At 39.4% G+C, this 27,593-nt stretch overlaps 4 protein-coding genes and 1 pseudogene across 5 annotated transcripts; 1 reads left to right on the forward strand and 4 right to left on the reverse strand.

Moving 5' to 3' along the window:
- Positions 1–424: 424 nt before the first annotated feature.
- Positions 425–9,635, reverse strand: LOC127754996 (long chain acyl-CoA synthetase 6, peroxisomal-like). Its single transcript, XM_052280615.1, has 23 exons — positions 9,282–9,635; positions 8,701–8,761; positions 8,553–8,630; positions 7,976–8,047; positions 7,804–7,885; positions 7,543–7,648; positions 7,393–7,469; positions 6,927–6,971; positions 6,741–6,827; positions 5,910–5,999; positions 5,733–5,812; positions 5,531–5,624; positions 4,812–4,900; positions 4,592–4,680; positions 4,316–4,445; positions 4,110–4,228; positions 3,309–3,432; positions 3,135–3,221; positions 1,577–1,680; positions 1,412–1,497; positions 1,105–1,191; positions 907–993; positions 425–833 (listed from the first exon to the last, which is right to left on the reverse strand). Exons 1-23 carry the CDS (start codon positions 9,439–9,441, stop codon positions 738–740), a joined length of 2,130 nt encoding a protein of 709 aa, XP_052136575.1. The 5' UTR covers positions 9,442–9,635; the 3' UTR covers positions 425–737.
- A 2,813-nt stretch (positions 9,636–12,448) lies between these two features.
- LOC127754615 (probable pectate lyase 12) lies at positions 12,449–13,104 on the reverse strand. Its single transcript, XM_052280191.1, has 2 exons — positions 13,019–13,104; positions 12,449–12,929 (listed from the first exon to the last, which is right to left on the reverse strand). Exons 1-2 carry the CDS (start codon positions 13,102–13,104, stop codon positions 12,449–12,451), a joined length of 567 nt encoding a protein of 188 aa, XP_052136151.1.
- Positions 13,105–13,521: 417 nt separating this feature from the next.
- On the forward strand, positions 13,522–16,431 carry LOC127754827 (uncharacterized). The gene is made up of 7 exons (XM_052280422.1): positions 13,522–13,728; positions 13,817–13,890; positions 14,116–14,224; positions 14,688–14,770; positions 14,883–15,041; positions 15,957–16,058; positions 16,145–16,431. Exons 1-7 carry the CDS (start codon positions 13,662–13,664, stop codon positions 16,289–16,291), a joined length of 741 nt encoding a protein of 246 aa, XP_052136382.1. The 5' UTR covers positions 13,522–13,661; the 3' UTR covers positions 16,292–16,431.
- Positions 16,432–18,467: 2,036 nt separating this feature from the next.
- On the reverse strand, positions 18,468–19,860 carry LOC127754828 (uncharacterized; annotated as a pseudogene).
- A 2,761-nt stretch (positions 19,861–22,621) lies between these two features.
- LOC127754826 (uncharacterized) lies at positions 22,622–27,258 on the reverse strand. 2 transcript variants are annotated; one of them, XM_052280420.1, is made up of 13 exons: positions 27,018–27,258; positions 26,419–26,591; positions 26,228–26,332; positions 26,002–26,129; positions 25,661–25,930; positions 25,294–25,472; positions 24,752–24,837; positions 24,521–24,652; positions 24,312–24,436; positions 23,967–24,236; positions 23,702–23,838; positions 23,220–23,303; positions 22,622–23,139 (listed from the first exon to the last, which is right to left on the reverse strand). In XM_052280420.1, the coding sequence occupies exons 2-13, from the start codon at positions 26,579–26,581 to the stop codon at positions 23,043–23,045; spliced, it is 1,776 nt and encodes a 591-aa protein (XP_052136380.1). In that variant the 5' UTR covers positions 26,582–26,591; positions 27,018–27,258; the 3' UTR covers positions 22,622–23,042. The 2 variants fall into 2 exon arrangements, with proteins under 2 accessions (XP_052136380.1, XP_052136381.1); XM_052280421.1 differs by lacking the exons at positions 26,419–26,591; positions 27,018–27,258 and having other exon boundaries at positions 26,002–26,139; positions 26,228–26,300.
- Between the last annotated feature and the right edge of the window lie 335 nt (positions 27,259–27,593).

Genomic DNA, 27,593 nt, shown 5'->3' on the forward strand with positions numbered 1-27,593 from the left:
GCTCTCGCCAGGTAGAGCTGTGTTCTCTTTTCTAATTTATTATCTTCCATCTAGGAGAGATTGATGACATGGATTTTTGTAGAGTGCTTAACGGCACCTGTTGCGGCTGCCCTTAGCCTTTGCCGCCGATATCGATCGGATCTCCGACTCGGGACACAAGTATGTCTTAAAATCGCATCATTAATCTTAATTTAGATATAAGTTAATGATCTTGTGTGCTTCCATAGTTCCATCAATCTTGTTTCCTGTTGAGTGCATTATTAAGCGCGCGCATCACTAGTCTAAAGTTAGATATAATAATGTTGTATGTTTTCATCAATCTTGTTTCTTGTCGAGTGCATTAAGCCCTATGCTGGAATTTGTAATTTTTAAGGGACAAACCACTTCAAACTTTCGATGAGAGAGAGCAGGAAACATAGTATCATTGCTAGCAACAAACAAATATTAATTCCGCACCAAATACTGTCCCAAACAAATGAGTAGTCCATATCCCACTAAACAGTAGTATTACTTCACTCAAATAAGAAACAAATATGAATTATGCATCAAGCACTGTTCCCTGCTGTTGATCGGTGAAGTTTCATTTCGTCGTCAGATGGAAGGGCTCGTGAAATACTGCTGTCATTGTTTGCTTGGCCAGTAAATAGAAGGCGCTTATTTCATCCTGTTGAATATACAATTGGCGAACTCAATCTCCTGTGTTGGTTGAACCTTTATTCTGTTTGTTACTCGGGTAATTACAACTTGGACGTTGTTGATTCTGCTTCACGCAGTTGTGCGTACATATCTGCGATTTCTTTTGCAAAGTATGCCTTAGCTTGCGGTCTTTTGATCTGCAACATCATTGAGATAGAGAATTAGCACCTTAGGTATCGAGATCTCCTGCAACAGAATTAACGGGCCTACCTTGAATGTTGGGGTGAGGAGACCATTTTCTAGTGTGAAAGGCTCAGCAACAAGGGTAACAGCTTTGGCAAATTCAAAACCTCTTAGCTGGTACAGTAAGTAAGCACAGAGAGATAGATAAGAAATCATACACATCATACAGAACTTTTACTTATTAAGAGAGCATGTAAGGTAAGAACTAAGAAGTGAAAATTAAACCTGTGCCTCCTTTCCAATAGAGTCCATGTCAGCCAGGACAGCAGCTCTTGCCCTTGTATCAGCGCATAGCTGTCTTAAATCCTCGTACTGTAGGTTAGAAAGGGAAGATCATAACATAAGCAGGCAATGCGGATGTAAGGAGCTCTATTTGTAGTTCTGTTTTTTAATAAATAAAGGCAGTGTTTGTGTAGTGAACTGGAAAATATATAATAACATACAAGAAGGTAATCTGCTGATTTGGAGAAACTGGGCTGTACAAATGTATAGTATGTACTCTTTACTTCAAAAAAAAGGTCAGCACATTTACCTGGATTCCTTCCGATGCAGCCCAAGCCTTCAACACCTCTGGTTCAACTGCTACTACGGCAACCAAAGAAGAGTTTAAACTATCACCTGCATTCAAATCAACGGCTTAGAATATACATGGTAAATAATTAGTATGTAATAACCAATATAAGATCATGAATATTACCATATATAAAGCACTGCGCAATAAACTTGCACTTAGCATAGACATTCTCAATCTTCTCGGGAGCTATGTATTCTCCTTGAGCTAACTTGAAAATGTTCTTTTTCCTTGAGAAAAGAAAAATGCATCAATTAAAATTTAATAAGAAAAGTAATCAGACGAAACAGAGTTCCAGGGGAATAAATTAAAATAGATAGCCTAAAAAATTGTGTGCAAAGAGGATAAATAATTACAGACAAAAAGATTTCAGAATAGAGTTGTGGTTATTTCTCAAAAAACATCCATGCATTACAACATTTCGCAATTGAAAGCTGTCTGCTACAATAACAGTAGAGGATAGTTAAGGTTTGCTCTTCGATCAGTAGATGAGGAGTTAATATCTTGCTTTTACTTTAGTCTTTTAGCACACTAGTTTTAACCTTATCAAGTCCCTACCATCTTAGTATATGGTATGTATTCACAGAACTACAAAATACAGCAAATTCTATAATTTAGAATAGCAGTGAGCTTTCACATATTAGAGTTTCATCACCAACCATGCAAATCTCATATAACAAACAATATAATGGTGAGAAGAAAATAGTAGAAGCTGAATGAAGATTTCAAGTATGCATTAATATTTAACAACTTAATTTAGCAATCACTGATCTGGATATCATTAGGAAACTGCAAGGAAGCTAAAAGTAAGTCCTAAGATGTACACCCTCTCTTTGGAAGATTTGGAAGCATAGAAAAAATTGTGTGTTTAACAGCATTAATCTCAGTGTAACTACAGTTATCCAAACAGTGACCAATGAATGTTGGATCATGCCCAGGGCTTCTTAGGGAGTTTCCTAATAGGTCGCTTGGGTGAGGTTGTTTTTTAGTTTGTGTGTTTTTCATGTAAAGGCTAAGGTTTGTTGGTGGTTTGGATGAGGGTGGGCGTTGCTCCCTTCCTTGTTCCTGTTTTCTCATGTATTCAAGAAAAAAAGATGCACTCCCTCTGTTTCCTTTTATGAGGCCTAAAGTTTTTTCAATCTTGTTGAAAAACAGAAGGCTTTCATGTGAATTTATTGAGCCTTTTCTTTATTTTGCCCCCTTTATCACATACTCTCTCTTGCATATAGGAAGCATCACACATGACACTAACCATCCACTCTCCTATTCCTAAGGTATTTAATTAAGTATGGGTAGCATGGTCATTTTAACTCCTCTTCTTAGTATTATACCGCCTTAGTCCTCTTGCCCACCCAAAATAAGAGCTATATTTTCAAATGGAAGGAGTACATGAAAACATCACTAATAAAACTTCTATGCATCATAATTTATTTTCGCAGGAACTTGTAGCATGATATTTTCTTCTGCCTAGGAAAAAAATTAATTTGGAAGTCAGAACTTTGCTGGATAGTAGATCAATCCTATTCCTATCTTCACCAAACTCATGAGACTGTTTAGCAATGATTGAAAGGATGCGATGGCAAAATTATCAAGGAACAAAATATATATTATATGACGAAGGCACAAGGCCATTTTAATTCCAAAGGAAATGGCTGAAACACAAACGGTAGTAATTCAGTTTTACCTATCTATAATTTTTAAACGCCCTCCAGGCAGCCACAAACCTATGTCTCCAGTGTGCAACCAACCGTCCTCATCAATGACCTCTCTCCTGCATGTTTTCAAATGTAATTTCTGAAACTCACTTAATATATTTGAACTTAAATAGGAGACAGAAATACATAGCAAGATACGTTACGTTTGGATTTCATCTTTATAGTAACCAAAAAATATCGTAGTTCCCCTAACACAAATTTCTCCACGAGGATATGGTTGATCCTCAGAGGTGTAATTCATTTCTGGGACATCCACTAGCTTAATCTCTGAAAAATGGCAACAGGATTTACATTATGTGAGTGTGTGATAGCACGCAAAAAAAAACAATATTTTAGTTGAAGATGAAACCTAGACTTATTTGGGGTTAAGAAAGGTAAATATGAGATGTCACATGTTTTACATCAGTGATGGGTTACTATGCACTACAACTATATGAAGCAGACTTGACTTGATGGGCGTCATGAACACTAATTCATAGATACGATAAGGATCTGACAGCAGGGATAAAGACAAGATCACTCTTATTGGTGCTGGGTTTATCCTGATTGCCAAGAGACTATAATCAAGTTAAACCTAACTTTGTGTTTACTTTATTTTTTGATGATAATAGGGATGCAACGGTCACTTATACCGGTGGACTACATATGCTAGATAGAAATGTGTACCAATAGGCATTGTGTACTTTACAGTATCTCGACCATCAACAATTGGATCCTTATCATCCCAACAAAGCAATCTCTAATTTCCTAGTTAAACCTAGAGCCAAATGTATAGGATATTAAATAACTGATCCTATTAATCTAATTAATTATTTTGGGAAATATTATAATCTTAATGCTACAGTGGCAGACCATAACAGTGAGGGATTACTGTGAACAAAAGGACAAGTTTTTTATCCAAGCAAATCTAGTTACATCCTTGAAAATCCAAACACAGATCTTACCACAAGATGGATTTGGAGGTCCAACATGACCAATTAACCTATCATCACAATCCATTGTAGCGATGACACAGGATGTCTCTGTCATTCCATATCCTTCAATTACGAGACAACCGAAGCATCTGTTAAAAAAATAAGACAAAATTTATTAGTTAATCCAAGTTATAAAATCATGCTGTCCCAAAGGAGCATATATGAAGCCAGCTTACACTCTTAGGAATTCCATGACATCTGCTGACAATGGAGAAGCACCTGAAGACATAAGCCTCACACGTCCACCAAGCCTAGCTTTTATTTTGTTAAATACCAATCTGTCCCACATTGGGGACGGATTTCGTCCTAATAACACAAAAATGTAGAATTAACATTTCATACATGTGGTGGATAAAAAATGGGATGACAGAAAACATGTAGGAGCTGCCTAGGAATGTCATTGCAAAACTACATAAGACACTTAATTGCAATGAGCTTCATACTGTTCTTACCATTCATAATGGCTTGCCTCTTAGCATTGTATGCAGCATGAAACAATCTTTCTTTCAACCCTCCAGACTCCTTCACAGCATTTGTAATTCTACAGAGTAATAAACAACTAGCCAGTTAGAATTACTGAAAAGGGAAAAAATTGATTTCGTGCAAAAGATATGACTAGAAATAGTCATGCCAAACACGAAAGTATCTAAGTTAATGGTATAGTTGTATTACGCAGCATAAATTCTGTTATATAGCCGGGGTACGCTAGAAAATACTGTTGGTCTCAGTGCAGCCAGATCATCCATCAGCTTCAAATTATCCTGGAAATGACAAAGAATTCAGAATTGGCGGTAAAATATTATTATGCATGCAGTAAGATGAACATTTGATATAAAAGGAAGTGATGCATATTATGGTGAGCAACATAGAGGTGCAGTAAACTAACATGAGATAACAAAATGGATCCATTTAAGACAAGGATGCCATAACAACTACTATAATGGGATGATATCTTGTAGGTGAAAGGTCCAGCATAAAATGCATCTATTGTGTTCAATTTTTTAGCCGGGTCGGCCGAAACTCAACCAACCGAAATTGTATTAAGAAGAGTAGAAAGTTCAGACTTCAGAACTGTTATATAAACGACATTAGACTGTCGAAATCTGCTGTGTTCAATTGATCTCTGGATGATTCTTATCTAACAGTTAGAAATATTGCACTACCTGATCCAATTCTGCTCCTATGTCTAGGGGTAACTTACAGTTACAGGAGAACTAGCATTACCAATTGCTTTTCCAAGTGGTTTATTTCATGTGCACCTGGCCCCGGTTATTGATATATACCTTTTCTAAGTCAGAAACTCCATTGTTCTACATGTTCTATTATTTACACAAACAGCAAATGCAAAGAACTACCAAATTAACATCCTGAATGGTTTTGGATCTGCATACCCCTTGGTAGAATCCAATGGCAACTCCATAGTGAAGCAGTGCAATCTGGTTAACTCTCTCATAGATGTGAGCTAAAGGTAGATATGAGATGTACCTGTGGAGAGATATCAACATGACTACTATCAAAAACATTGAGAGATGATATAAATTTATTAAGTTATAGCAGAAAGATATGAATCTAGATTTAATGTAAACTCCTCACACATCAGATGGGTAAAACTTAATGACCACGCTTGATCCTGCTACATTTGCGATTAAGTTCCTATGAGAAAGAACAACTCCCTGGAAATATGACATCAAGTGCCACAAGATTGAAAGGTCGAATTAGAAAGGCCCTTTGAATGGAGCAAAGAATAATCAGAAAAAATGGGTTATTTACCTTTGGTGTGCCGGTTGTGCCACTAGTGTAACAAATAGTGGCAACATCTTCAGGTTTTGGAGGACGAAAAGGTCTAGAACTCATCTTTCCCTGAGTTGAAGATTCAAAAGCGATGGAAAAATAGTGAGCAAAAGTGCTAGCAACCTTCAATCTAACACCAAAGATTATGTATATGACTGGATACAGATATGCAGGCATTTGACGCAAAACTTAAAAAGACAATATGTACAGAATGCACATACTATGTGTGTCCATAAGAAAGAAAAATGAAAACGTAGGCACACTGCTCACACAAATATAAGTGGAAACTAGATGCCACATCAACTTTGTCTGATATGGATAAATCATTTGGAACAAGTCTAAATTTAATCAGAGCAACATACATGACGGAGTGCAGTCAACTGGTATGCAGTTTGATTCGGTTGACTGAAATTGGAGAACAAATACATTTTTTGCGTGGAATAGAACAAATACAATGAACAATATATAGTGTTAGTAAACTCATCTGGTGCAGACATCTCTAAAACTATATGAGGTGTTAAGACTAGTATCCCATATACTCCCTCTATCCAAAAATATAGCAACTTTTAGCATTCTAAGTTTGTCCAAAATATAGCAACTTCTCCACCTACGTTCTTTTTTCAACCAATCGCAATCTTCCCTCATTTAATTTATCCATCTACTTCCTCTTTTCGATCAATCAAAACCTTCTGCCATTTAACTCCACATACTTCCTTAATACCCTTGTTCAACCCCAAAAGTTCTTATATTTTGAGACGAAGGTAGTACAATATAGTTTTCAAAAACTGAAGGATCATGTAGCAAATTCACCTGGTTGAGTAGTCTGGAGTAAGTTATAATTTCCACTCCAGTAGATGTTGGGGTAGATGTCATATTTGCATTGTCTCCACCAATTACCTATACAAAACAAGTTAAGAAAAAAAAAACAGAACAAAGATTCTTAAAAAATCATGACTGCTCGATTGAACATACTAATTATAAATGGTTCGAACTTACCACTATAAGGCGAACACATGGCATTTGAGTTATAAAGCTTAACAGCTGCAATAAATAGAGACATATACATAAGCAAACATAAAAATACTTCATTCCAAAGAATATATCATGATTAAATTAAAGGTACAAACTGATGTAGTGTTTGAAACAAGGATCAGAATCCACATAAACATATTTCATGGTCAGGGCCCAGCGCTCAGCCCATTGATCATGTGCGTATGTGGATATGGTTAAGAACAAACAGTATGATGGGCATGCAGTTTATGCAGTGTGCAGTCTTTTGACATTGTGTGTTCATAGCAGGATGAGATCAGCACCTGAAAGCATAGATCTATTTCCTGGAAATAACTAGCTACTTGCCACCTTCAGTAGTTAATGGCTGGTACCAGTGACATGAAAAGTGCAAATTTTAATGATTGTATAAACTAATAACTATACAAGGCTGAGATAAGGGGTTAAAGCTCACAGTGCTTAGTGTTTGAGGCACACAGAAAATAGCTTCTACTGTCGCATGGTTGACAATGAACTGAACTGCATCTGGACCTGCAGATTACATAAAAATTGTTGCTAGATGAATGAAAAGGATATAGATGATCATTTGGTGAATAGTGCATACCAAGAGTGTCATAAAGTGGCACAGACACGAATGAATATGCTGCACAGGCATGATCAACTATGATCCACTCAGGTCTGTTTATAAAATACAAACCAATGCATGCACCCTGGTTCAGAGTTAAAAAAAAATAAAGCAAGTTAAAAAAAAAGGGACTCTCTAAGTGTAAATACAAATGTTATATCATTGTCCATGTGTGACAAGATCTGCCTGCTACTAGTTAAAAAAAGAAGGACGGTACTTGTTGTGACCATTATGACTCACTTCAGGTATTCCATGATAAATAAGACCAGAACCTATTGCAGTCCTGTTTGTACTAGCTTCTCCATATGTCATCCATTTGTAGCTGCAAAGTTCCATACATATATCATTTAAAAGATTTGAACAAAGCTACAAAAGCCAATAATAACACATATATCCAGGAACTAATCCTTACTCCCCAACTGTTCCATCAGCGCAGATTCTTGTGCCCAGGTATCTACAGTCCCTAAAGGTCTCAACTGCATACCTGCGCAATTTGGGGTATATTGCCTCAGAACTTAGCACAGAACTTAAATTTGAAGAATAATAATTTTCTTGTAAAGCATGTAGCCTGCAACAGATCTAAATTTATCAGCTTTCATAAAACCATCAGATAAAAACCATCTGCATTCAGGCTGTGGATCTAACAATAGATAAAGGTTAACTCACTTTTCCCTTGTAGATACAAACATTTTCCGGCTCCAAGGTTTCAATAAAATAGCTTAAAGAACAGCTTCCCTTGCCAATAATTCTTTTTATGTAATCAGATTTTCCTAAGAATCCTCCTGATACAATTCATCCTAGGGAAAACAGAACTAGCGTTCATTTTGCTTAACTCTATGTTTGTGCACTCACATGTTTGCTGACAATTCAAAACAAGAATTTGATAAATCATAGCATAACATTTTGTAAATAACTGAGACTTCGCCAAGTTGAGAATAATATTAAGAAATAAAAGCCGGATGCTCAAATGAGATTTCGAGGATTCTTACACGAAATTATCATGAAGCGTTGCAATATCAGGGGTATCAGGGAATCTATCTATTAACCTAAGAGGTGTCTTCGCATTCCTGCAAGATTGGAAACAGCAATTGTGAGCTGCAACATAAGCAAATGCAGCCAAAAATATAAATAACCTACCGGTATACATTCCACTTCCCGGTCTGCAACTTCTCAGGGAGCACAGCACTGTAGCCCTGCACTGGAGAAGCTATGACATTGAGTTACAAACTAAAAAAAGGCTGTTTTGTCAAGAAAGATAAATCAAACATGCAGCAGTTGGGGAATCCACAAGTCCACAACTTTCGTGTGCCGGCATACTAAAAAAAGGAAGAAAAGGCCTCATCCCTTTTACCTTTATTCAGCACACAAGCGAATACTCTAAATATTTTTAATTTTTAGATATATAAAGGGAGCTTTAGAAGCGATTACTCTAATCCAATAGCGAGAAGGATACTACCGAGCTAAGCAACGGAAGTATGGAACTGATGCGCGGACTCGGCAGCACAAATTCAGAAAAGCGAAACCTCTCCACACGACCATAACTAAATCCGATGAACACAGTGTTGCGACGCGTATTACCACCACCGTTTGGGAATCAGAAACAATTTTAGATTATTATCTAAAAGCAAAAGTGCTCGTCTGCTCGACCAGCTGGGAATCCAACCCCAAAGAGATCCGAATCGCGGGCATCACCACACGGGACTGAAGATACGACATACCGTGCGCGTACTCGCCGGCGGTGGGGTTGGCGGCGAGGTCAACGCCGCCGGTGGTGGTGGTGGTGGACGCCGGCGGCAGGAGGTGGGCCGAGACGGCCCGCAACCGGCGGCCCATTGGGGAGTTCCCCTCCTCCTCCCGCCCCATGCCGTTGCCTCGCATTGGTCTTGGACTCTTGTCTCCTCCTCTGTCTCCGGCGTTTGCGTGGGAAAAGAAGAGAGGAGAAGGCGAGGCGTAGGGGTGGAGGACTACTCGTCGTCACTCGTGGTCTCATGGACTCGTGTTTGCCGTTTTTTTAAAAAAAAAAAATAAGTGATGCTTTGAATTTGGAGAGGATTTGGCAAGGATAAGCGAATCCTAAGGGAAGATTCGCAGCTTTCTAGACGAATTCCATAGAAATCTCCGCTGTTTTTCGGCCTTTTTTTAGCTGTTTGGGAAAGACATATAACTCTTACTCCCTTCGTCTTACTTATAACTAGTTTGCATTCTTAAAATTATAAATCTAAACGATATTAGTGGAACAAATAAATGATGTTTAAAACTAATAAAGACACAGATTAAGTTAGTGCACGTAAAACGAAAAAACTATTGACATGTAGTATAATTAATTAAATTTTAATTATGACAAACTTGACGAATGGATGTATTTTAAAGCAACTTATATAGAAATTTTTCACACAAAACTTATATAGTTTGAAAACGTGCTAACGGAAATTAATGTAAAATATTATATCTTTATAAGAAAAAAATAAGGTTTATAGTTTAGATTAGTAGTTCTAAGAGAGTAGTAAGTAATCTTATCCGGTCTGTTTGTTTTTTTTTTCTTTTGCTTGCGTCGTGCGGCTGGCCTGCAGACGTGGTGGGTGTGAAGCGGATCGGACCGGAAACCGGCGCGTTGCGGCCGGCGGCGTTGCGTGTTGGGATGGACGGCAACGTCGTCTTCCATCTTCCGCGAACGGGTCAGCCAGCCTGCTGTTCTATTCTCATGAAAAGCTTGCTAAGCTTTCAAAAACTTTCAATACATTATTTTTTAAAAAAGTATAATAGTTAACCAATTCGTTCCTACCATTAGATAATCATCACAAATCATCTAGTCATCCAAAACAAAGTAAAACAGTGGTACTTCGTGTAAGGATGTGTTTAGTTCACGTCAAAATTGGAAGTTTGATTGAAATTGGAACGATGTGACCGAAAAGTTGAAAGTTTATTTGTGTAGATGTAATGAAAAAGTTGGAAGTTTAAAGAAAAAGTTTGGAAGTAAATTTAGCCTAAGACTGTAAGGATATTTTGACGCGCCAGTACAGGGTTTCTAGAACAGAAAAATAGGAGAAGAGAGGACGAACTGAGACAAACACACGTGATTTCTGTTTTGCGGATAATTGAGGAGGAAACGTTCATAGAATATGGTTCCATTCGAGTGGCAACAACGACTTTTAATAGCGACAGCTTCAGAATGCTATTATCGTGTGACTGATACTAGTAGATCTTTTGTTATGCGCTACCGTTGGGGATCCATTCATGTAGCAGCTCAAAGCCTCAAACAAAGCTTCGTATTGCTTGGCTTCAGAAATGACAGTCGTATAGGCTGGGTTCGAGTTCGACCGAGCAGTTCAGCTTGTATGTTTGTTGGGAACTGAAACTAAGACAGAATAGGTTTATTTGAATTTTTCTAAAGGAATCTTTTATATATAAGATTTTTACATAAAACGTATCGCTGATGTTTAACGGTTTTAAAGCGCGTGTTTATAGAGAATGAGAAAGCTGTAGTTGTAAATTGTTCATAAGAACTCACCCTAAGTGTTATGAACTTAAGACATTATTATTTCTATATACTTGGTAGGATTATACTCTTACAATAGAAAAAACATAATTGGATTCAAGGTACATACGAGCAACCAAACACAATCTCTTGCGTATAAATTTTCTTATCCAACCAACTAAACAACATCTCAGAGAAACCAGGCTCATCTAATGCATACAACCAAACACCCTCTATTGTATTTTACCAACCAAGGCCAAACTCAACCTGGATAAGACATACGAGCCAGGCTAAGTACATTCGAGCAATCAAACACAGGTCGAGTTTGACACCAAGAAACACCCACGCACGTGACTCGTGAGACCCAAAGAATCGGTGTCTCACTAGAGAAGATGATCCATGAGACCAGCAATCAGCAGGATTTAAAGAGAGGTGGTTTAAGAGATCAGGCAGGGACGTGATTAATGTACATTTAACTATTTGCCATTTGTAAATTTGATATTAAATTATTTGTCACCCATATATCAACAACATATGAGCCCTTATATTTGTCAATTTTATAGGTGGCAATTAACTATTTATCACTGGACATACATATCATAAATATGAGGATCCACATGTTATCGATATATGGATGACAAATAGTTAAATGTTAAATTAAAAAGTGATTACAAATAGGTAAATGAGTTATAGGGATAGATAGAACAGTGTTCTTTGTAAGAAGAGATTTGCTTCAATCCAATAAAAAATAACGTAAGGTACCAATATCAAATCGTTTTCAATCGTTAGATCTAACTGGGCAGGATGTGCATTGTTTTATCCGACGATCGGAAACGATTTGATACCATGAGATAATGGTACCTTGAGATACTTTTTGTTGGATCGAAACAAATTAAGAATATCTCGAATGAGAATACCAAAAAAAAGAACCATTAGTCCTGAGGCACCCATGCTTATCCCCTTGGGCCTAGGCGTCACAAGTTTCATTGGAAAAAGTGCACCAAAGGTCCCTCAACTTATCAGCGAGATAAAAAACGTCCTTGAACCGCAAAACCAGATATGCGAGGTCTCTTAACTATACAAAACCGGTCACCCGAGATCCTTCGGCTGTTTTGATCCCGGTTTTGATCTACGTGGCAGCTGAGTCAGCGTGGGACCCATGTGGGCCCCACGTGTCAGCCAACCACTCTCTCTCCCCTCTTCTCTCCTATCTCTCTCCCTTCTCTCCTCTCGGGCAAGCCGGGGCGGGTGGGGAGGAGGTCGCCGGGACGGCCGGCGACGCTGCGGCGGCTGGAGCACGAGGCGACGTGGCCGGCGACGCGACAGCGGGAAACAAAATGAGAAACAAACAGACGAAATCCAATCCAACACACACACACAAAAAAAAAACATTTTTCCCCTCTTCTGCTATCACAACTCACAAGCAAAACAAGCCAAGAACACGGGAAACAATGGCATCCGTTGCACGAGCTGGATCCCGAAGTGGTTGAACGCGATGGTCACCTGCATCGCCGAGTCCAGCAGGTACTCGTCGCCGTGCCCCAGCAGCATCACCTCGTTGTGGTGCGAGAAGTAGCTGTTCGACACGGTGATCGCCGTCGACCCCATGATGGCGTCGATGAGCCCGTCGGCGCACCGCGACAGCGCGCAGTGGTCCACCCACACGTCGCGCGCCGAGTAGAGAGAGATGCCGTCGCCGTCGAAGCGGGTGTGCCACCCGTAGTGCGTCGGCGATGCACGCACGTTCGCGTTGCCGGCGGGGACGCAGTCATGGACATGGATGTTGTGGATGATGACGTTGGAGACGTACTGGAGCGTGATGCACGCGCCGCCGGCGCCGGCGCCGTGACGAGGAGGAGGAGCAGGTCCTTGCTCGCTACCTCGTGGAATCCTGAGGGAGTCTGCTCATGGTGGTCAGACTAGCTAGTGGGCGTCGTCAGAATTTGCCGACGTCGGAGTTCCGGGTGACGGCAGGAGAACAGCGGCAGGCGATCGTGGATGCGGCGCCGCCCCGGCTCCCGCCACCTTGTTGCCGGCCGCATCGCCTCGTGCTGCCGCTGCCACATCGCCGGCCGCCCCGGCGACCTCCTCCCCACCCGCCCCGGCTTACCCGAGAGGAGATAAGTGAGAGAAGAGGGGAGAGAGAAAGTGGTTGGCTGACACGTGGGGCCCACGTGGGGTCCACGCTGACTCAGCTGCCACGTAGACTAAAACCAGGATCAAAACTGCCGAAGGACCTCGGGTGACCGGTTTGTTGTAGTTAAGGGACCCCGCATATCTGGTTTTGCGGTTGGAGGACGTTTTTTTATCTCGCTGACAAGTTGAGGGACCTTCGGTGCACTTTTTTCAGTTTCATTTGCTTGGGAGGCCCATCACATTAGGCCCAAACTAGTTGCTCTCCACAACTGTGGGCTTCTCGGCCCACTGCGATCTGCTAGGTCGCACAGTCGCATCCGCGATTCCGCCGCATATTCCCCCTCCCCTAGCGATCACCGAGACACCGACACCGTTTGCGATTCCCCAATTTTAGCCCTAGAACACGCACATCCCGGAATCGGAGCAAGAGGCCTGCCTTGCCGGCGGAGGAGAGGAATTGATCGCGAGAAGCACGGGGAAGTCGAGCATGGCGAGCGCGGATCTGCTGCGGAGGGAGGAGGAGTTCTACGCCTCCTTGTTCGACTCCGCCAAAGGTAGATTCCTTTTTTGTATCTCCGAATTGCCCCCCAATGCGTCCTGACGCAAGCGATTTTTAACCCTTGTTCGATTTTGTGAACTTAGGTGGAGATGCCGTCAAGTCGCGTGGGCAGATGATTGAGAGGAAGATTGAAGTTCTTGAGGACATGGCCGCCAAGGTGAGGCGGCTCATCCTATTAGGGAAAATAAAAAAGTGATTTTGTTCCTTTGCTGCTAGTTTTATGATTGAATGAAATTATGGTTTGATCCCTGTTATGAGAAATGGATGATGATCTATGGAATAGCAGCTCAGAAAAAAAAACCTGTTATATTTGATACAGTGTTGTTATCTTTGACATTAAGAATATGCGGGTTGATGGTTTATAGATTGCAATGTTGCACAGGTTAGTAATCGGAGATCTCGTAGGTGGTTGAATGACCGGTTGCTCATTGAACTTGTCCCCCGTCTTCATGTGGAAGAAATCAAAGGCCTTTTTGCTCCTCCACCATGGGGTAAGATCCAGTGCTGCTCACATTTTTTAACACCATATTGCATGTCTTACAGTCTGGCCATCGAATGTTTCATTCTGTTTAGGGGGTACTAAGTCATTGAATGTTTCATTCTGTTTAGAGAGTAGTAATAAGTTATGAAGAAGATAAAATCCATGTTATGCATACTCTTTACTATGTGTTGACATTAGAATGAGAAACAATTTTTTTTCCTTACAGCATGCACACGTTAACTTTAACAAGAATTATGTCATTAACTAAAAATGTACGGATTCGTGAGAATGCTGTATGCTATCCAGTTTCCCTGTTTGTCACTTTTTTCCTTAAACACTTATGATCAGTTGTGCACTTTAATTGCATTGACATTTAATGCAGGCATTATAGTCAGGTTACATTTTTCATGTACTATTATAGAGATAGGGAACATTTCATTTCTATATTACACCGATCTATGTTCTGCATGTAGGTGAGGAACTGCCCGTTTCTGCATTCTGCAGGACAAGTGTCGGTGAATGGGATGCCTTCAGGAGTATTGACATGGATGTTGAGGTATACTAGTGTGTTGCTACTCTGTGCAATGAGAAATAAGAGCTGCATAGCATTAGGTATCATGTGCACTTTTTTATGGATCCATTTTACTTACTGTGCTTTTCATCTGTAGGCACGATTGATGCAACAGATGAAACAGTCTTCTACAAAACAGAAGAACCATTTGGACAGAGATGAATTGGTTGCTCTCAATTCTTGGCATCATATAGATCGTCAAACAAGAGAAGCCATAAAGAGAAATTTCCTCCCAGATCTTCTTGAAATATACGAAGTATGGCTTTCTATCTCATTGAATTAACCTTTTTGTGTTTCTGTTTGTCACAACAGTTGCTAACATTTGTTTGCTTTTGAGAGTTTTTGGTTTGCTGCATCAGATTGCATCTTTCTGGTTTTGTAGTTTTAAAGGATCAAATGATATTTATGTTATAAAAACTGACAGTATATCCTCCTGTGTTATCTACTTCTAGTAGTGTTGATGGATTTTTATTGTGATCAATGATTACAACTATAAAAATTTAAGCACTATTCTCCAGGAACAAATGAGATGTCTTTTAACAAACAATCTGGTGCAAATTAGGGTCCTTGGAGTTTTTGTTTCTAGTGTTCAATTGCATTAGAATATCTATCTTGTTACACCAGTTTGGACCATCTAAAGAACATCTAGATCTAAAATGATTGCCACTTTTGAGGGTCTCAGATTTCTTTACATACATCTAAGATCTAGAATATTCCTTCGCAACCATATAAACATGCATCTGTCTCTTGGCTTTCTATTACAAAGTATAAACCATTGGGGTACCTAAGCTTTTTAAACGACATCCTGTTTGCTCTTGCATCTCTGTCTCTACAATTTTTAGTACAGTTATCTTCTTAATGAAAAGGAAGCAGTTCTACTCTTCTACTGCTCAGGCTTCAGCCATAAACAAGGGTGACCTGATTTTGTGTTACGACATGTTATCAGTCAGAAATGAGGTGGTTGAGTTCTAATTTGTCGGCATTTAGCATTTCTGTGAAACTTTTGATGTATACACTCACATGCTATGTGAATGCAAGTGGAAATTAATAATTACAATATGATTTTGCATTCGGGTTGTATTGCATAAGTACTTGAGAAGCATAATGTGCTGCACTTGCTGGTCATTCAGTAGCTGTTTTATATTGGTTTATCTGTTTTTCACATTTGCAGGAACGAGTTAGGACCTTCATCGAAGACACTAGTGGTAAAGATATGCTTGTACTGAATGTCCAGGACCCATTTCAGAGATTGCTTTTGCACGGTGTATGCGAGGTAATTGCTCTCCAGCAGTTCTTGAGAAGAAGTGAAATCTTCATCCAGACGTTTTTAGAACTTGAACACAACTTGTATGTATGCAGTTCTATAATGTATCATCTACAACCACGACTACCGTAAGAGATGGAAAGCTGTGGAAAACGACAACAATCAAGAAGAGATCAGGCACAGGTGCTCCCTCCAGAATCACATTGGTTAGCTTCCTAAGGATGAAGAAAAAGTCCCATTAACATGTGCCGTGTATTGGCAAAACATGCCGATTTAGGTTCTGTTTAGGATGTACACATGTAAATTATCGATATTATCATCTTAACATATTTGAATGCAAGATTGGTCACTGCCTCACTGATCGTGAGTCGTGACCTCCAAATCCTGGTGTTAAATCTGCATGCCTTGTCTGTCTGTATTGGTTGAAATTGCCAGGTTTGTGAGTTTCTGGGCTCTATTGCCTGCTGGATCATGGAATGACATGTCATTGGTCCCTACAACTAGCACAAGAAAGGGCATGGAACAAGTCTGTTCAGGAGACAATGTCCGTCCAAATAGGCATCTCCATCATTAGCTACTGCCCATAACGATTGCTAAATTGACCATTACCTAAAATAACTCATTTTTTTATGTGTGACAATTCTATTCCTGACAGCAGGTCGAGCTCACAAAATCAAGACTTTTTTTAGCATGGTCAAATCCGACGGAGATGCTTCTTGAAGCATGAGAGGGGAGGGAGGACGCTTCACCAAAAGAACGGGAATATTTAGATTGTATCCAAAATGAATCTTACCAAATTTAATGTCAAAATTTTGGTAATTTGACAGTATTGCCCAGTTTTGGAGTTTTGTCAGTGTTTCTTATATACTCTCTCCGTTTCACAATGTAAGTCATTCTAACATTTCCCATATTCATATTGATGATAATGAATTTAGACATATATACACACTGTGGGGACACCCAATTTAGGCTTGGTGCCCCGAAAATTCATTCGTGATCGTCCAGGATTTCGATCACGCATAGATTGATATACAGATCAGCTTTCGATTAATTATACAAATTTGGTTATACAAGCTAATTATACAATTGTTAAAGGTTGAAAAGATCCAAACTAAAATATCCTTATTTGAAAATACAAGAAAAATCTAAAGTGCTAAACTACTAACTCCTAAGCTCTTCAACTACTAAAACTACAGCTAATAAACTCCAAAGAATTCAAAGAACTCCACAAGCAAAAGCTCAAGTGTAGACTAGCCTAGGTAAACTTGTCGTTGCCGTAAAATCTCGCTTCCTTCCGATCTCCTTGTTAGCACGTTTCCTCTATATGTCAAATTATGCAAGGGTGAGTACTTATGTGAGTACTTATGTACTCAACAAGACATTATAAATAATTAAAGGTGAGTAGATATGAATAAATAAACAAAAATAAAGTAAAGGAATAATAAAAACCATAAATCATCTTTATCCTCAACTCTTTAATTTTAAAACTACTTATACTTCAGGAGTAGGAATCACCCTGATGACACAACTGCAGAACCGGGAGTACGGCACATTCGAATGATTTAATTCACCTCTGCAGAGACTGTCCAGCTTTACCCACACGATGTCAACAGTTTGCAAGGCTGAGGACACCAGAGCCGTTCGAAGGTCCCACTTACTACTAGTTACTGCACAGTGGGGTCTTGGTTCATCATAGTGGTCGAACTCTTGCCAGGCCTAGGCAAGGTATCTATATCGTCACACTTTCATGAATCCCACTGTTGTGAAACACTGCCGCCCAAACTCCTTACGCAAGTTCACCCCAAAACCGCTCATAGAGCCACCCAACAGTCTTTCATATAGTGGGACAATTTACTAGGCTAAGTCCAATTACTTGATTGTGTGGATGGACGCAGCTATGTCATTTCCATGGTATAAGGGGGTAATTATAATCCGGTTAAACCACCCAAAACTTTCCAAACTCCCCACACCAACATCACAAACTTCATCAACATTCATAATCACAGCATTCATAATCTCAACTCATAAATGCCCATTTTAACCGGATTCCTAAGTTTGTAAAGTTGTTTAGAATAGTAAATCACATAAAATGATAACCAATGCTTCTTTCTATGTTCTCATGCAATCATGCTTAAAAGCATTTAACATCTACCCATGAGATGTTAAAAGAATAAGGTATTATGCATCAAATTAAATATGAAGATCATATCAAGTTTTCTATATGATCAAATTTTAATTATGTCTTTCCTTGCACCTTAAGATTTCTTGCGGCTTTAGCGTAGCCATCTGGGTCCACGTCAGCTCCTTGGATGCTGATAAAACCTGCTGTACGGTCTAACGTACGAATACGAAAAGATAGCAAATAAAGCCTATAAGCAAATTGCTACAAAGAAATGATAAAAACCAAATAATAAATAAAATTGGAGCAAGGCGAAGGAAAAAGGAATGGTTCAAAATAAATTTTAGTTTGGAAAACAGAAGAGAGGTTTTGGTTTCTAAAGGTTGGAATTGAGGAAAAGGATAAAATGGATAGGTGGGGTTGATTTGGTGGATTTGGTTTTCTAGTCGGTGCTAGAATAGAGGAGCACGACGGTTAGATATTTGGAGTGGTTAGCCGATGCTAAGGTTGGTAGCATAACGGCTAAATATCGGCTCATCTAGTCGATGCTACAGTTAAGTAGCACAACGGCTAGTGAGTTAGGAGATTTGTGTGGAGCAGAACAGTGTTATTCTGCAGTTGTGAGTGACAACAGAGCAGCTAGGGTCGCACATAGCTCAAGGACTAGTGTGTGGCATGCTTGTGGAGGTCGAGGGAGTAGTGAGGCTCCGACCACTGTACGTGTTGAGGCGTGGGGTGCGAAGAGCGACACTTCGACCTTAGGATTAGGTTATGCCGGGTTTTACGACCAACGGTTTGACTTCGGGGTTTGAGACCACGCGAACGTCTCCATAGAAGGTGTAAAGTTTCCACGGCGGCTTTTTGGTGGCTAAGGATTGTAAAAGAATGGTTTAAAGAAATTTGAATTCAAATAGAGTTTTTTTAAAAATAGATTAAAGAAATAAAATTTAAAATGGTATTTTAAAAGAAATAAAGAAAAGGTAATTAAATAAATAAAGAAATGATATTTAAAGATAATTTAATTTAAAAATGAATTTAAATAAAATAAGAAATTTTAAAATTAAAGGGATTTAAGATAAATCAAATAGGTTTAAATTAAAAGGGTATTTAAACAAAATTTTAAATAGGAAATTTGGTATCAAAAGGGAGGGTTTGAAATTAGATGAATTTAGATCAAAGGTTCACTGGAATTGAATTTGTGGTTGGAAAGATACGGTTGTCTAAAGATTGAAATCAAATAAAAGAGGAAGTTTACTGTGCAGCGGGGCCCACTTGTCATATGTCTCTTCTTCTTCCTCCCGTTCTTCTCTCCTTCCTTCTGTTTCTTCTCCCGAGCAACAACAGAGGGGAAGAGGGCACAGGGCACCGGTGCTTCGGTGGTTGAATGGCCTCGACGGCGGCGGACAAGCGTGTTCCCGCTCGCTACGCATCCGGGGAGGTCGGTGGAAGGCATAGGGAGTAAATAGAATGGCCGGAACGGCGGCAGCAAGAGCTCAGCTCTGGCCGGCTATGGTGGTGCCGGTAGTGCTTGTGGCAGTGGCTAAAGGAGAGGGGAAATAGGAAAAAATGGAATCACCTCGGCGAGGCGGAGTTGGTGGCGCAAGGGTTTGGCTTTCGAAGCTCCGGTGAGGGAGATCGGCCGACGACGGCGACGGCCGGACATGGCAAGAGAGAGAAAGATGGAGCTCTGTTTGTATGTAAAGAAGGGGAGGGATGGCCGGCTATTTATAGGGGAGAGGGGCGGTGGGGAGAGGCGGTTCTGGAGGCGGTCGACGGCTTGACCACGGCGACGCTGGCGTGAAGGAAGAAAAGACGGCGCCGATTACTTCGTGACGACGGAAGGGAGTTTGAGGCGGCGTGCGCCGTGCGCGTGTACAACACGCACACCTGGAAGGAGGAGGAGAGAGGCGGCTGGGCTATGGTCCGAATTGGGCCGGCTCGGCTTAGCTGGGCCGGCAGCCCAAGAGGGAGGAGGAAAAAAAATAAAAGATAAAAGATTGGGCCAAAAGGAAGAAAGAACGGAGTTTCGGCCCGATGACAAAAAGAAAGAAGTCTAATTTGAATACTTGCTTTGGATAGCTAGGTTTTACAAAGAATTTGAATTTGGAAAGAGTTCATAAAAGAGATTTCTTAATTTATTTGAGTGCAATATTTAGAGGTGGAGTTTGAGGGAATTTATTTGGAAGCACTCAAATAGGAAGGGAAATTAATAATATTCCTCAAAATATTTTTGGGAATATAGAAGGGAATTAGTTGAAGGCAATAAATAGGATTTGAATTCTAAAATTGGTATTATGTGTATTTTTGGCTAAAAGGGGAAATTGAGTGAAGAATATAAGTTGGAATTTCCTTAGCACAAGAGCAATTATTTTAGGAATATATTATTCTTTGTGCCAAGGATATGGTCAAGGAATTTAGATGGGATTCAAAGGTAATGGAACCTAAGGGAGTATGTGGACTTTTTGAACTTGGACAATGAATTTAAATAGAATTCAAAAGAAATTGAAAACTAGGGGAATTTTTGAATGGAAGGTTTTAAATATATCTTAAAGGAGATAAAATTTAAAAGAGGAATGTTTGAGGGTCTTTTAAACTTTATAAAATAAATTTGAATATAAGGTTTTTGAAGTAAAAGGAGTTTGAAATACTGTTTAAAATAAAATCAAGATATTTATTTTTGAGATATAAATTTGAAAAGGATAAAAATAAAGATGCTCCAATTTTAAAAGAATTCAATAAGAACCAAATATAGAACTCATCACAAAATATTTTCTCTAATATTTTAAAATTTAAAATAGTCAAATGGAAAGAAAATATAATTAATTTATCTACTAACTTTGGATAAATTTTGGGATTTTAACCTCCAGTATATGTGGATGGGAATTTTTCTACGAACGGAATTGGTGGTTGATTAATAAATTCTAAGGGATAGGTATATTGACTTAGGGAGATTGACAAGGATATTTTATGGACTATGGGAATATTTAGGTGGAGATCCAAAGGAAAGGTATTGGTTCTGGAGAAAATAAGAATTGATAATTCATGTGTTTGGGTAGAGATCAAAGGGGAAGTATTTGGTGGAAGATAAAAGTGGATTTGGTGGTAGTGTAGTAAGCTCTAAATGAAAAGATATTAATTCTAGAGAGATTAATATTTCATGTGTTCTAGAGATTGTTGAACGGGAATTGAAAGAGTATTTGCTGGAGATGTTCGGGAATGGATTCAAAGGAAATATAATTTAGAGCCAAAGTTAAAGATTAAATAAAATAAACGGAAAGGTTTTGTAAAATTTAAAAAGGGATTTTAAAGAAAGCTTTTAACTTAGCAAATAAAGTTTAGATCCAAGTCAAAGAAAAGATCAAAAGTGAGATTACTCAAAGGAAGAATCGAGAAGAGCATGACTTGAAATATTTTGCAAAAATTTTTCCCTGAAAATTTGAGTCCGTTACACACACACACACACACACACACATATATATATATATATATATAGAAAAACTATTCTTCCGGGTATAGAATAGCCTCCCTCCCAAGGGTCACACCCACCTCCCCTCCTTACCAAGGCCCAAAACCCACCTCCCACCTCGGTCAAAGGCCCCTCCCACCGGTCAAACCCGCCTACTAACTCCCCCCACCACCCACCTCTTCTCAACTCTCGTCCTAGGACGGTGCGGTAACACGACAACCTCTATGCAGTAACATTGTGTCTTACTTGCAGTAACAGCGTTAAAATATAGTTGAAATATAGTCATGACGGATCTACTTTTGATAAGCTCTTTTTTTCTAGCATCATGGTGCAAACGGTTTTAAAAAACCTTACATCAGTTGAGAGATATTGTCTCTCCACAAGTAGTAATACTATACTATTACTTGTTACTACTTGTCTGTTGTACATTACTACAATCGCATCATGATGTTACTACATGGCATTTTACTGTATTTTTTGGGTAGTGTTACTGCATAAACACGTGGTAACGTATACCTTCCGTGCAGTAACACTTTTACTTTTGTGCAGTAACAAGTATATGGTTAGCATTTGAGACTTTTAACCTATATATTTTTGTTTCAATTCCTGATTTACTGTAATTCACCACAATATTACTGTTAAAAGTACAGTAACGTCATACACATGCAGTAACACTATATTGGAGGGAGGAGACCGATTTTCTTGAGAAGAGGGAGGAAGAACGGTTTCTTGAAGAGGAGAGTATGTAGATGCATTTTGAAGTTTAACCCTCCACATACAGTAACACTATAGCATCATGGTGGGAACGATTTTAAAAAACAATACATATCTTCTGAGATAAACCCTCCCCTTCTCATCCGATCCCCCCCTCCCTCCCTCCCTCCCGATCTCTCCTCCCTTCCGATCCACCCTCTCTCTGGCTCAAGAATAAGGGGCTCAGAAGTCAGATCTGAGAATACCTCTTCATCGTCAGGTTCGAGGATGACGAGCGAAGCTACGAGCTTGCACGTGTTCAAAGGCTGAATTTCATACTACGGCCGAGTTTAGTTCCAAATTTTTTCTTCAAACTTTCAACTTTTTCATCATATCAAAATTTTTCTACACAAACAAACTTTCAACTTTTCCATCGCATCGTTCCAATTTCAACTAAACTTTTAATTTTGACGTGAACTAAACACACCCTATATGTTTTTGAGCTTATAAAAATGTAAGGATTGAATTTGGCTGTGAAAAGACCCCGTAGGACGTCCATCACTGGTCGGATCGGATGGCCCTCGGGCAGTCGGGCTCAAAACTCAGAGCACTTTGTCCAAATGTAAACACAACTTATAAACACTGAACATACCGACAATTTAAATCAGGTCTCTCGACGTTAAATAGGTTCACAAGATATGATATGGAGAGCAATTCAACACGGAATGGTCTCGATTCTACTCATTTTAACTGCAAGTTTATGCTGGACCAGAAATTCAGGATAACACCAATACGGCTTAGGTACCAACCATCTGTCATTCAGTAATTTTCTGTTATCAACAAATTTATACTAACATTGAACGTGATACAGTAAAGCAATGCATCATAATACCTAGCAGGGAAAACACTGTCATCTCCAACGATCTTCCAATCAAGCACATCAGATGGATTACCATGCCTATGTTCAGCAACAGTCCTATTAAACACAACAAATAATTAAATTGAAAATTATGATTTGACTGAACCTGCTTCAATAAAAAAAAACGAAATTAATTGTGTGAAACATGAATTTGTACAATATTCCCTACGTTTACTAAAGAATCAAGTTTTTGGCTTTTCAAGGTCAACATGGCAGAACTTTAAATTTTAACTTCATAATTCTATCAAAAAAATTAACTTCATAAAAGCCACGAAAAAGTTAAACTAGTGTAATATTATGATAATTTACTCTATCAGTTTTATACACCCAAAACTTACCGTTTGAAATAATTACTATGGTCAAAGTTAATTGGTTTGACTACATGTGAACATCATTATTTTGTGACTGGAAGGAGCACATCATCAAAGCACTTACACAAAAAGACCTAGACATACCCTTTTGTCTTAAAATACTTTAGGATCTCGCAAATCTCACACCATGATAGGAATGGGGTTCCTTCTACTCCCTCATCGTAGAAGTTCATGCCAACAAAGTTCCCATCGAAACCAAGAAGCGGACCTCCAATGCCAACCTAGCCAGGTGAAATGGAGAAGTTATACTTGGTAATATCAATTAAATATGATAGCTAATTCATATTCTGATGCAAACTAGTATTTACTTTGACCATGTATAGTAGACAAGAAAAATAGAAGCTGTTACCTTAGTGATTGTACATTGAGAATAACCAAGAAATTTGCGGTCATGTGTGACACCGATGGGAAGTTGTCGCCCTCTTGAGGCCATTAATCTGCCAGATTTGAAGATACACCCTACAGCTAGTAATTCACTAGCGTAATGCCTATAAGGTTGAATTTTTACTGGTTGGAGAACACGGTAATCCTTCACACTAACTAGAGCAACGTTGTAACGTAAATTATAATGTTGTACTGTCCCTTTGGTGCGCCGATTGTTTGGAAGCAACACTTTAATCTGCAAACAACACAATTGAGACTCTTAGCAGTTAATCAAATGAACAGGGATCATAGAATATTTAGAAGCACCAACCCTCAAGTTTTTGATAATCTTGTCTGCGTCACGAGGATCTCTAAGTAAGTTCGCTGAAGTCAAAATAGTGGCACACTCGTTCCATTCAATAAAAAAACCCGTGCATGCAAAACTTCGTTTTTCTCCTGAATATCATAATTTTGATCATTAGTTAGTTATGATCAAAGTACAAATATGAAACAGTAAACAACACAATACTGTAAAATCACCATTGAATGAAGCAAGTGCGACAATATTTTCACATATGTTAGAGGCAACATCTTCACTTAGTTCACTCCAGACACCTTTACCACACACGTTACCAAAAGGCTCTTCAAAAGTATTAGCCAAAATCATGCCATCTAGTTGAAGATACAAAGTAAAATAGTTGTAAGTGATACAGTAAGTAAAAAAAAATCACAATGCATGAAAAGTCACAATATTTACAGGAATTGACTTACCATTCGATATTGGGGGCTCGGGATAGCCCAAGGATTCTAGATCCCCATATTGATCCTTGTTAAGAAAAGTATAGATAAAAGAAGACCTGGAGTAGTATGCATATAACTATTTCAAGAAAACAAGAGAATTGAGCAAATGTTATAAAAAAACATCCAGTATCAGGAGGCATCATAGCAGTGTGACCACTAAATCTGGACAAAATGTTCCTTTCTCTAATAAAATTAGACAAATATCGATAAACATTGGAACATATGACTAATCTAATACAGGGCAGCGATGGCATGTGCCAATTGGACACAGAAACATCTTGATATAGGTGGAAGAGAATCATATTGCTATTAAGGGTAACATAACACATTGAAACTGCAGAGGAACTACAATGTCAAAAACCCTACAAAAGGAACAACACCCAACTATCCACATTATTGCAAAACCAGCAAGTCTCATAAGCTGTTTGGCATAAAAAACAGCTAAACGCATTAAATCACGTATGGCAGGGAGGAGCAGGATATGTGTCCCATTCAGAATATGCAAAACATACCTCAATGCCTTCAAAGCCGCTAACCGTGCAGCAAATTTAACCTCATGATGGAGTATCCAATTCACAAGCTGATCAAGAACTCTATCCCCTGGCACAAATAAGGTTCCCTCAGTAGTGAGGGAAAGGTTCATGCCAAGAAAGTCCCCATCAAAATCAAAAAGTGGCCCGCCTTCATAAACCTGGCACCAAACAGAACAGGATTACAGGCCACACTGGTTGAACTGGACAAAATAAAGTGAAATGGAATAAGAGTTATGTAGGAAAAATCATCATCTTATCTCCTCAGATATGTATAAAACAAACAGATTAAACATTTTTATTGTAATCATGCAAGTGTGTACTTCAAGTGATAAAAGAACAGGTGTACCTCAGAGAATTTACAAGTCGACGACATAAGCTTAGGATTGTATGATCCGCTTGAACCACCAATCAACAACCCACCTGTGGCCATTAATTTTCCAGAGATATCACGGCCTAGAGCTACTACCATGCTATGTGGTACAAATTTCTGAACATTGTTGAAAGGCACAGGGCGAAGATCAGGTAAGTTCTCGACGACGACAGCAGCCATGTTATGATCTAAATGATATTCTCTCAAAGACCCTATGACAACAGCGTCTTTATGGTGCACTTCGACCTACAATGAAGAATCAGGTGAAGAGTAAGCAATGATCACAACTAGTCAACTGAATGATTACCAGCACCAACCTTCAAGTTATCATGGTCTTGACTTTCATCATTAAAAGCTTTAAGCAAGCTTGCTGAGGTCAGCAACTTTATAACATGTCCATCACGTTGTACAACCATGCCTGAGCATACAAATAACACTGTGTCCCCTACACAGGACTGTAATTGTTAATCATTAACAAATAGCGGTGTTTATATATATATATGCCTGGAAAAGTAAGAAGGGTATAACAGCACATATAATCACCATCAAGCAGAGCAAGTGAAACAACACTTTTAGACATATTAGATGCGACTTCTCCACTGAACTCACTCCTGAAGACACCTTCATTAGACTTGAAGTGCAAGTTACCTAGTTAAACAAACATGATACAACACAACTGTGAATGCTCGGCGAGAGCTATAAGATACATGCAGAAAAAGGAAGCACCGGCAAACCTGAAATCAAGGACTCAGATGTCTCTCCTTCATTGCAAACTCTTACTTCCTCCTTTTTTCTTGCAAGAGAAGCATTTCTTTGCTTCTTTGAATCCATTCTGACAAAATCAGTTTTTTCATCCCTCTTCAAGTTTCTTCTGAGATCATAACCACCCATCCACATCTTCCCAGCACTGAAGCATAATTTTTTGTCAAGAAAAGGCGCAAAATGTGGATCAGAACAGCAAAGCAGCACCATAAAACTAACACAGATATACTAGTAATAATTAAAAGGTCACAAATACAGGTTTTATGTCCACGATGATGACCCATGACCTTATAAGCTTTCCTGTAAGCTCCAAAATCAACTTTATACAGAAGTAAAAGAGTAAATACTCTTCACTCAATGAGTTTGTTGGACAGGACTCAAAACAGTTATTACCAAAAAAAATATATACACAAATATAAAAATCCACAATGTCATTCTAGAACTAAGCACAATTGTTTTCTTACAAAATCTTTTTCAGATCTCCAATTCACAAGGGGTGGATCTATCGGGGCATAGAACGAGAGGGATGAGAAAGAAAGAGGACGTGCGTCGCGTTGGCACGGGTGCTCACCGGAGGCGGACGGAAAGCAGCAGGACGACGGGTAGTACACGGTGGATGGATGGATGGAGATCAGCGGACGAAGTCGCGAGGAGTCGATGGAGGGGAGGATTTTGCGGCGGAAGAAGAGCAGAGGACGCGGGCCGTCGGCACCGCCAGCTGCTCCCGGTGGTGGAGATCGCCGCCGCGATGGGCGACGGCGCGGGCGGCGCGCGAAGGAGAATGGACGGGGTGTCGAGGGACGTGGGTGAAGACTGAAGAGGTGATAGGTGATGGAATCCATAGTCTGTGATGGGCCGGCTGCGAGGGTTGGGCTTTCGCGAGTAGCACTGCCCGAGGCGCACGGCACATACTGCTCCAAACAAATCGGCCCGTGATCTCGAGGACTCAGCTTTCAGCAATCAGGGCGGAGGATTGGGGAAAATGAAATCATCCCTCAAGAGATATCCCTCCTTTCGTGCATATCACCTAGATAGTCATAAAAAATTTTAAAAAATAGTAATATAAATTAATATGAAATATATCACTCCACAAGCATGTAAGTTTAAATTCAACTTCGTTGCGAATGTGCGGTAACTATTTTCAGTT

Source organism: Oryza glaberrima, chromosome 11 (genome assembly GCF_000147395.1).
Source record: "Oryza glaberrima chromosome 11, OglaRS2, whole genome shotgun sequence".
NCBI lineage: Eukaryota > Viridiplantae > Streptophyta > Magnoliopsida > Poales > Poaceae > Oryza > Oryza glaberrima.

Excerpts from the sequence above, each read along its gene's own strand:
- LOC127754826 (XM_052280420.1), bottom strand. The coding sequence starts at position 26,581 with ATGTGGATGGGTGGTTATGATCTCAGAAGAAACTTGAAGAGGGATGAA. Across the intron at positions 24,437-24,520 it reads CGCACTTGCTTCATTCAATG|GAGAAAAACGAAGTTTTGCA; the intron begins GTGATTTTACAG and ends TATGATATTCAG. Across the intron at positions 24,237-24,311 it reads AGATTATCAAAAACTTGAGG|ATTAAAGTGTTGCTTCCAAA; the intron begins GTTGGTGCTTCT and ends TGTTGTTTGCAG.
- LOC127754615 (XM_052280191.1), bottom strand. The coding sequence starts at position 13,104 with ATGTGGCAGCGGCAGCACGAGGCGATGCGGCCGGCAACAAGGTGGCGG. Across the intron at positions 12,930-13,018 it reads ATCCACGATCGCCTGCCGCT|GATTCCACGAGGTAGCGAGC; the intron begins GTTCTCCTGCCG and ends AGACTCCCTCAG.
- LOC127754827 (XM_052280422.1), top strand. The coding sequence starts at position 13,662 with ATGGCGAGCGCGGATCTGCTGCGGAGGGAGGAGGAGTTCTACGCCTCC. Across the intron at positions 14,225-14,687 it reads TTTTGCTCCTCCACCATGGG|GTGAGGAACTGCCCGTTTCT; the intron begins GTAAGATCCAGT and ends TTCTGCATGTAG. Across the intron at positions 15,042-15,956 it reads ATCTTCTTGAAATATACGAA|GAACGAGTTAGGACCTTCAT; the intron begins GTATGGCTTTCT and ends TCACATTTGCAG.
- LOC127754996 (XM_052280615.1), bottom strand. The coding sequence starts at position 9,441 with ATGCGAGGCAACGGCATGGGGCGGGAGGAGGAGGGGAACTCCCCAATG. Across the intron at positions 4,446-4,591 it reads GAGGCAAGCCATTATGAATG|GACGAAATCCGTCCCCAATG; the intron begins GTAAGAACAGTA and ends TTGTGTTATTAG. Across the intron at positions 3,222-3,308 it reads TATAAAGATGAAATCCAAAC|GAGAGAGGTCATTGATGAGG; the intron begins GTAACGTATCTT and ends GAAAACATGCAG.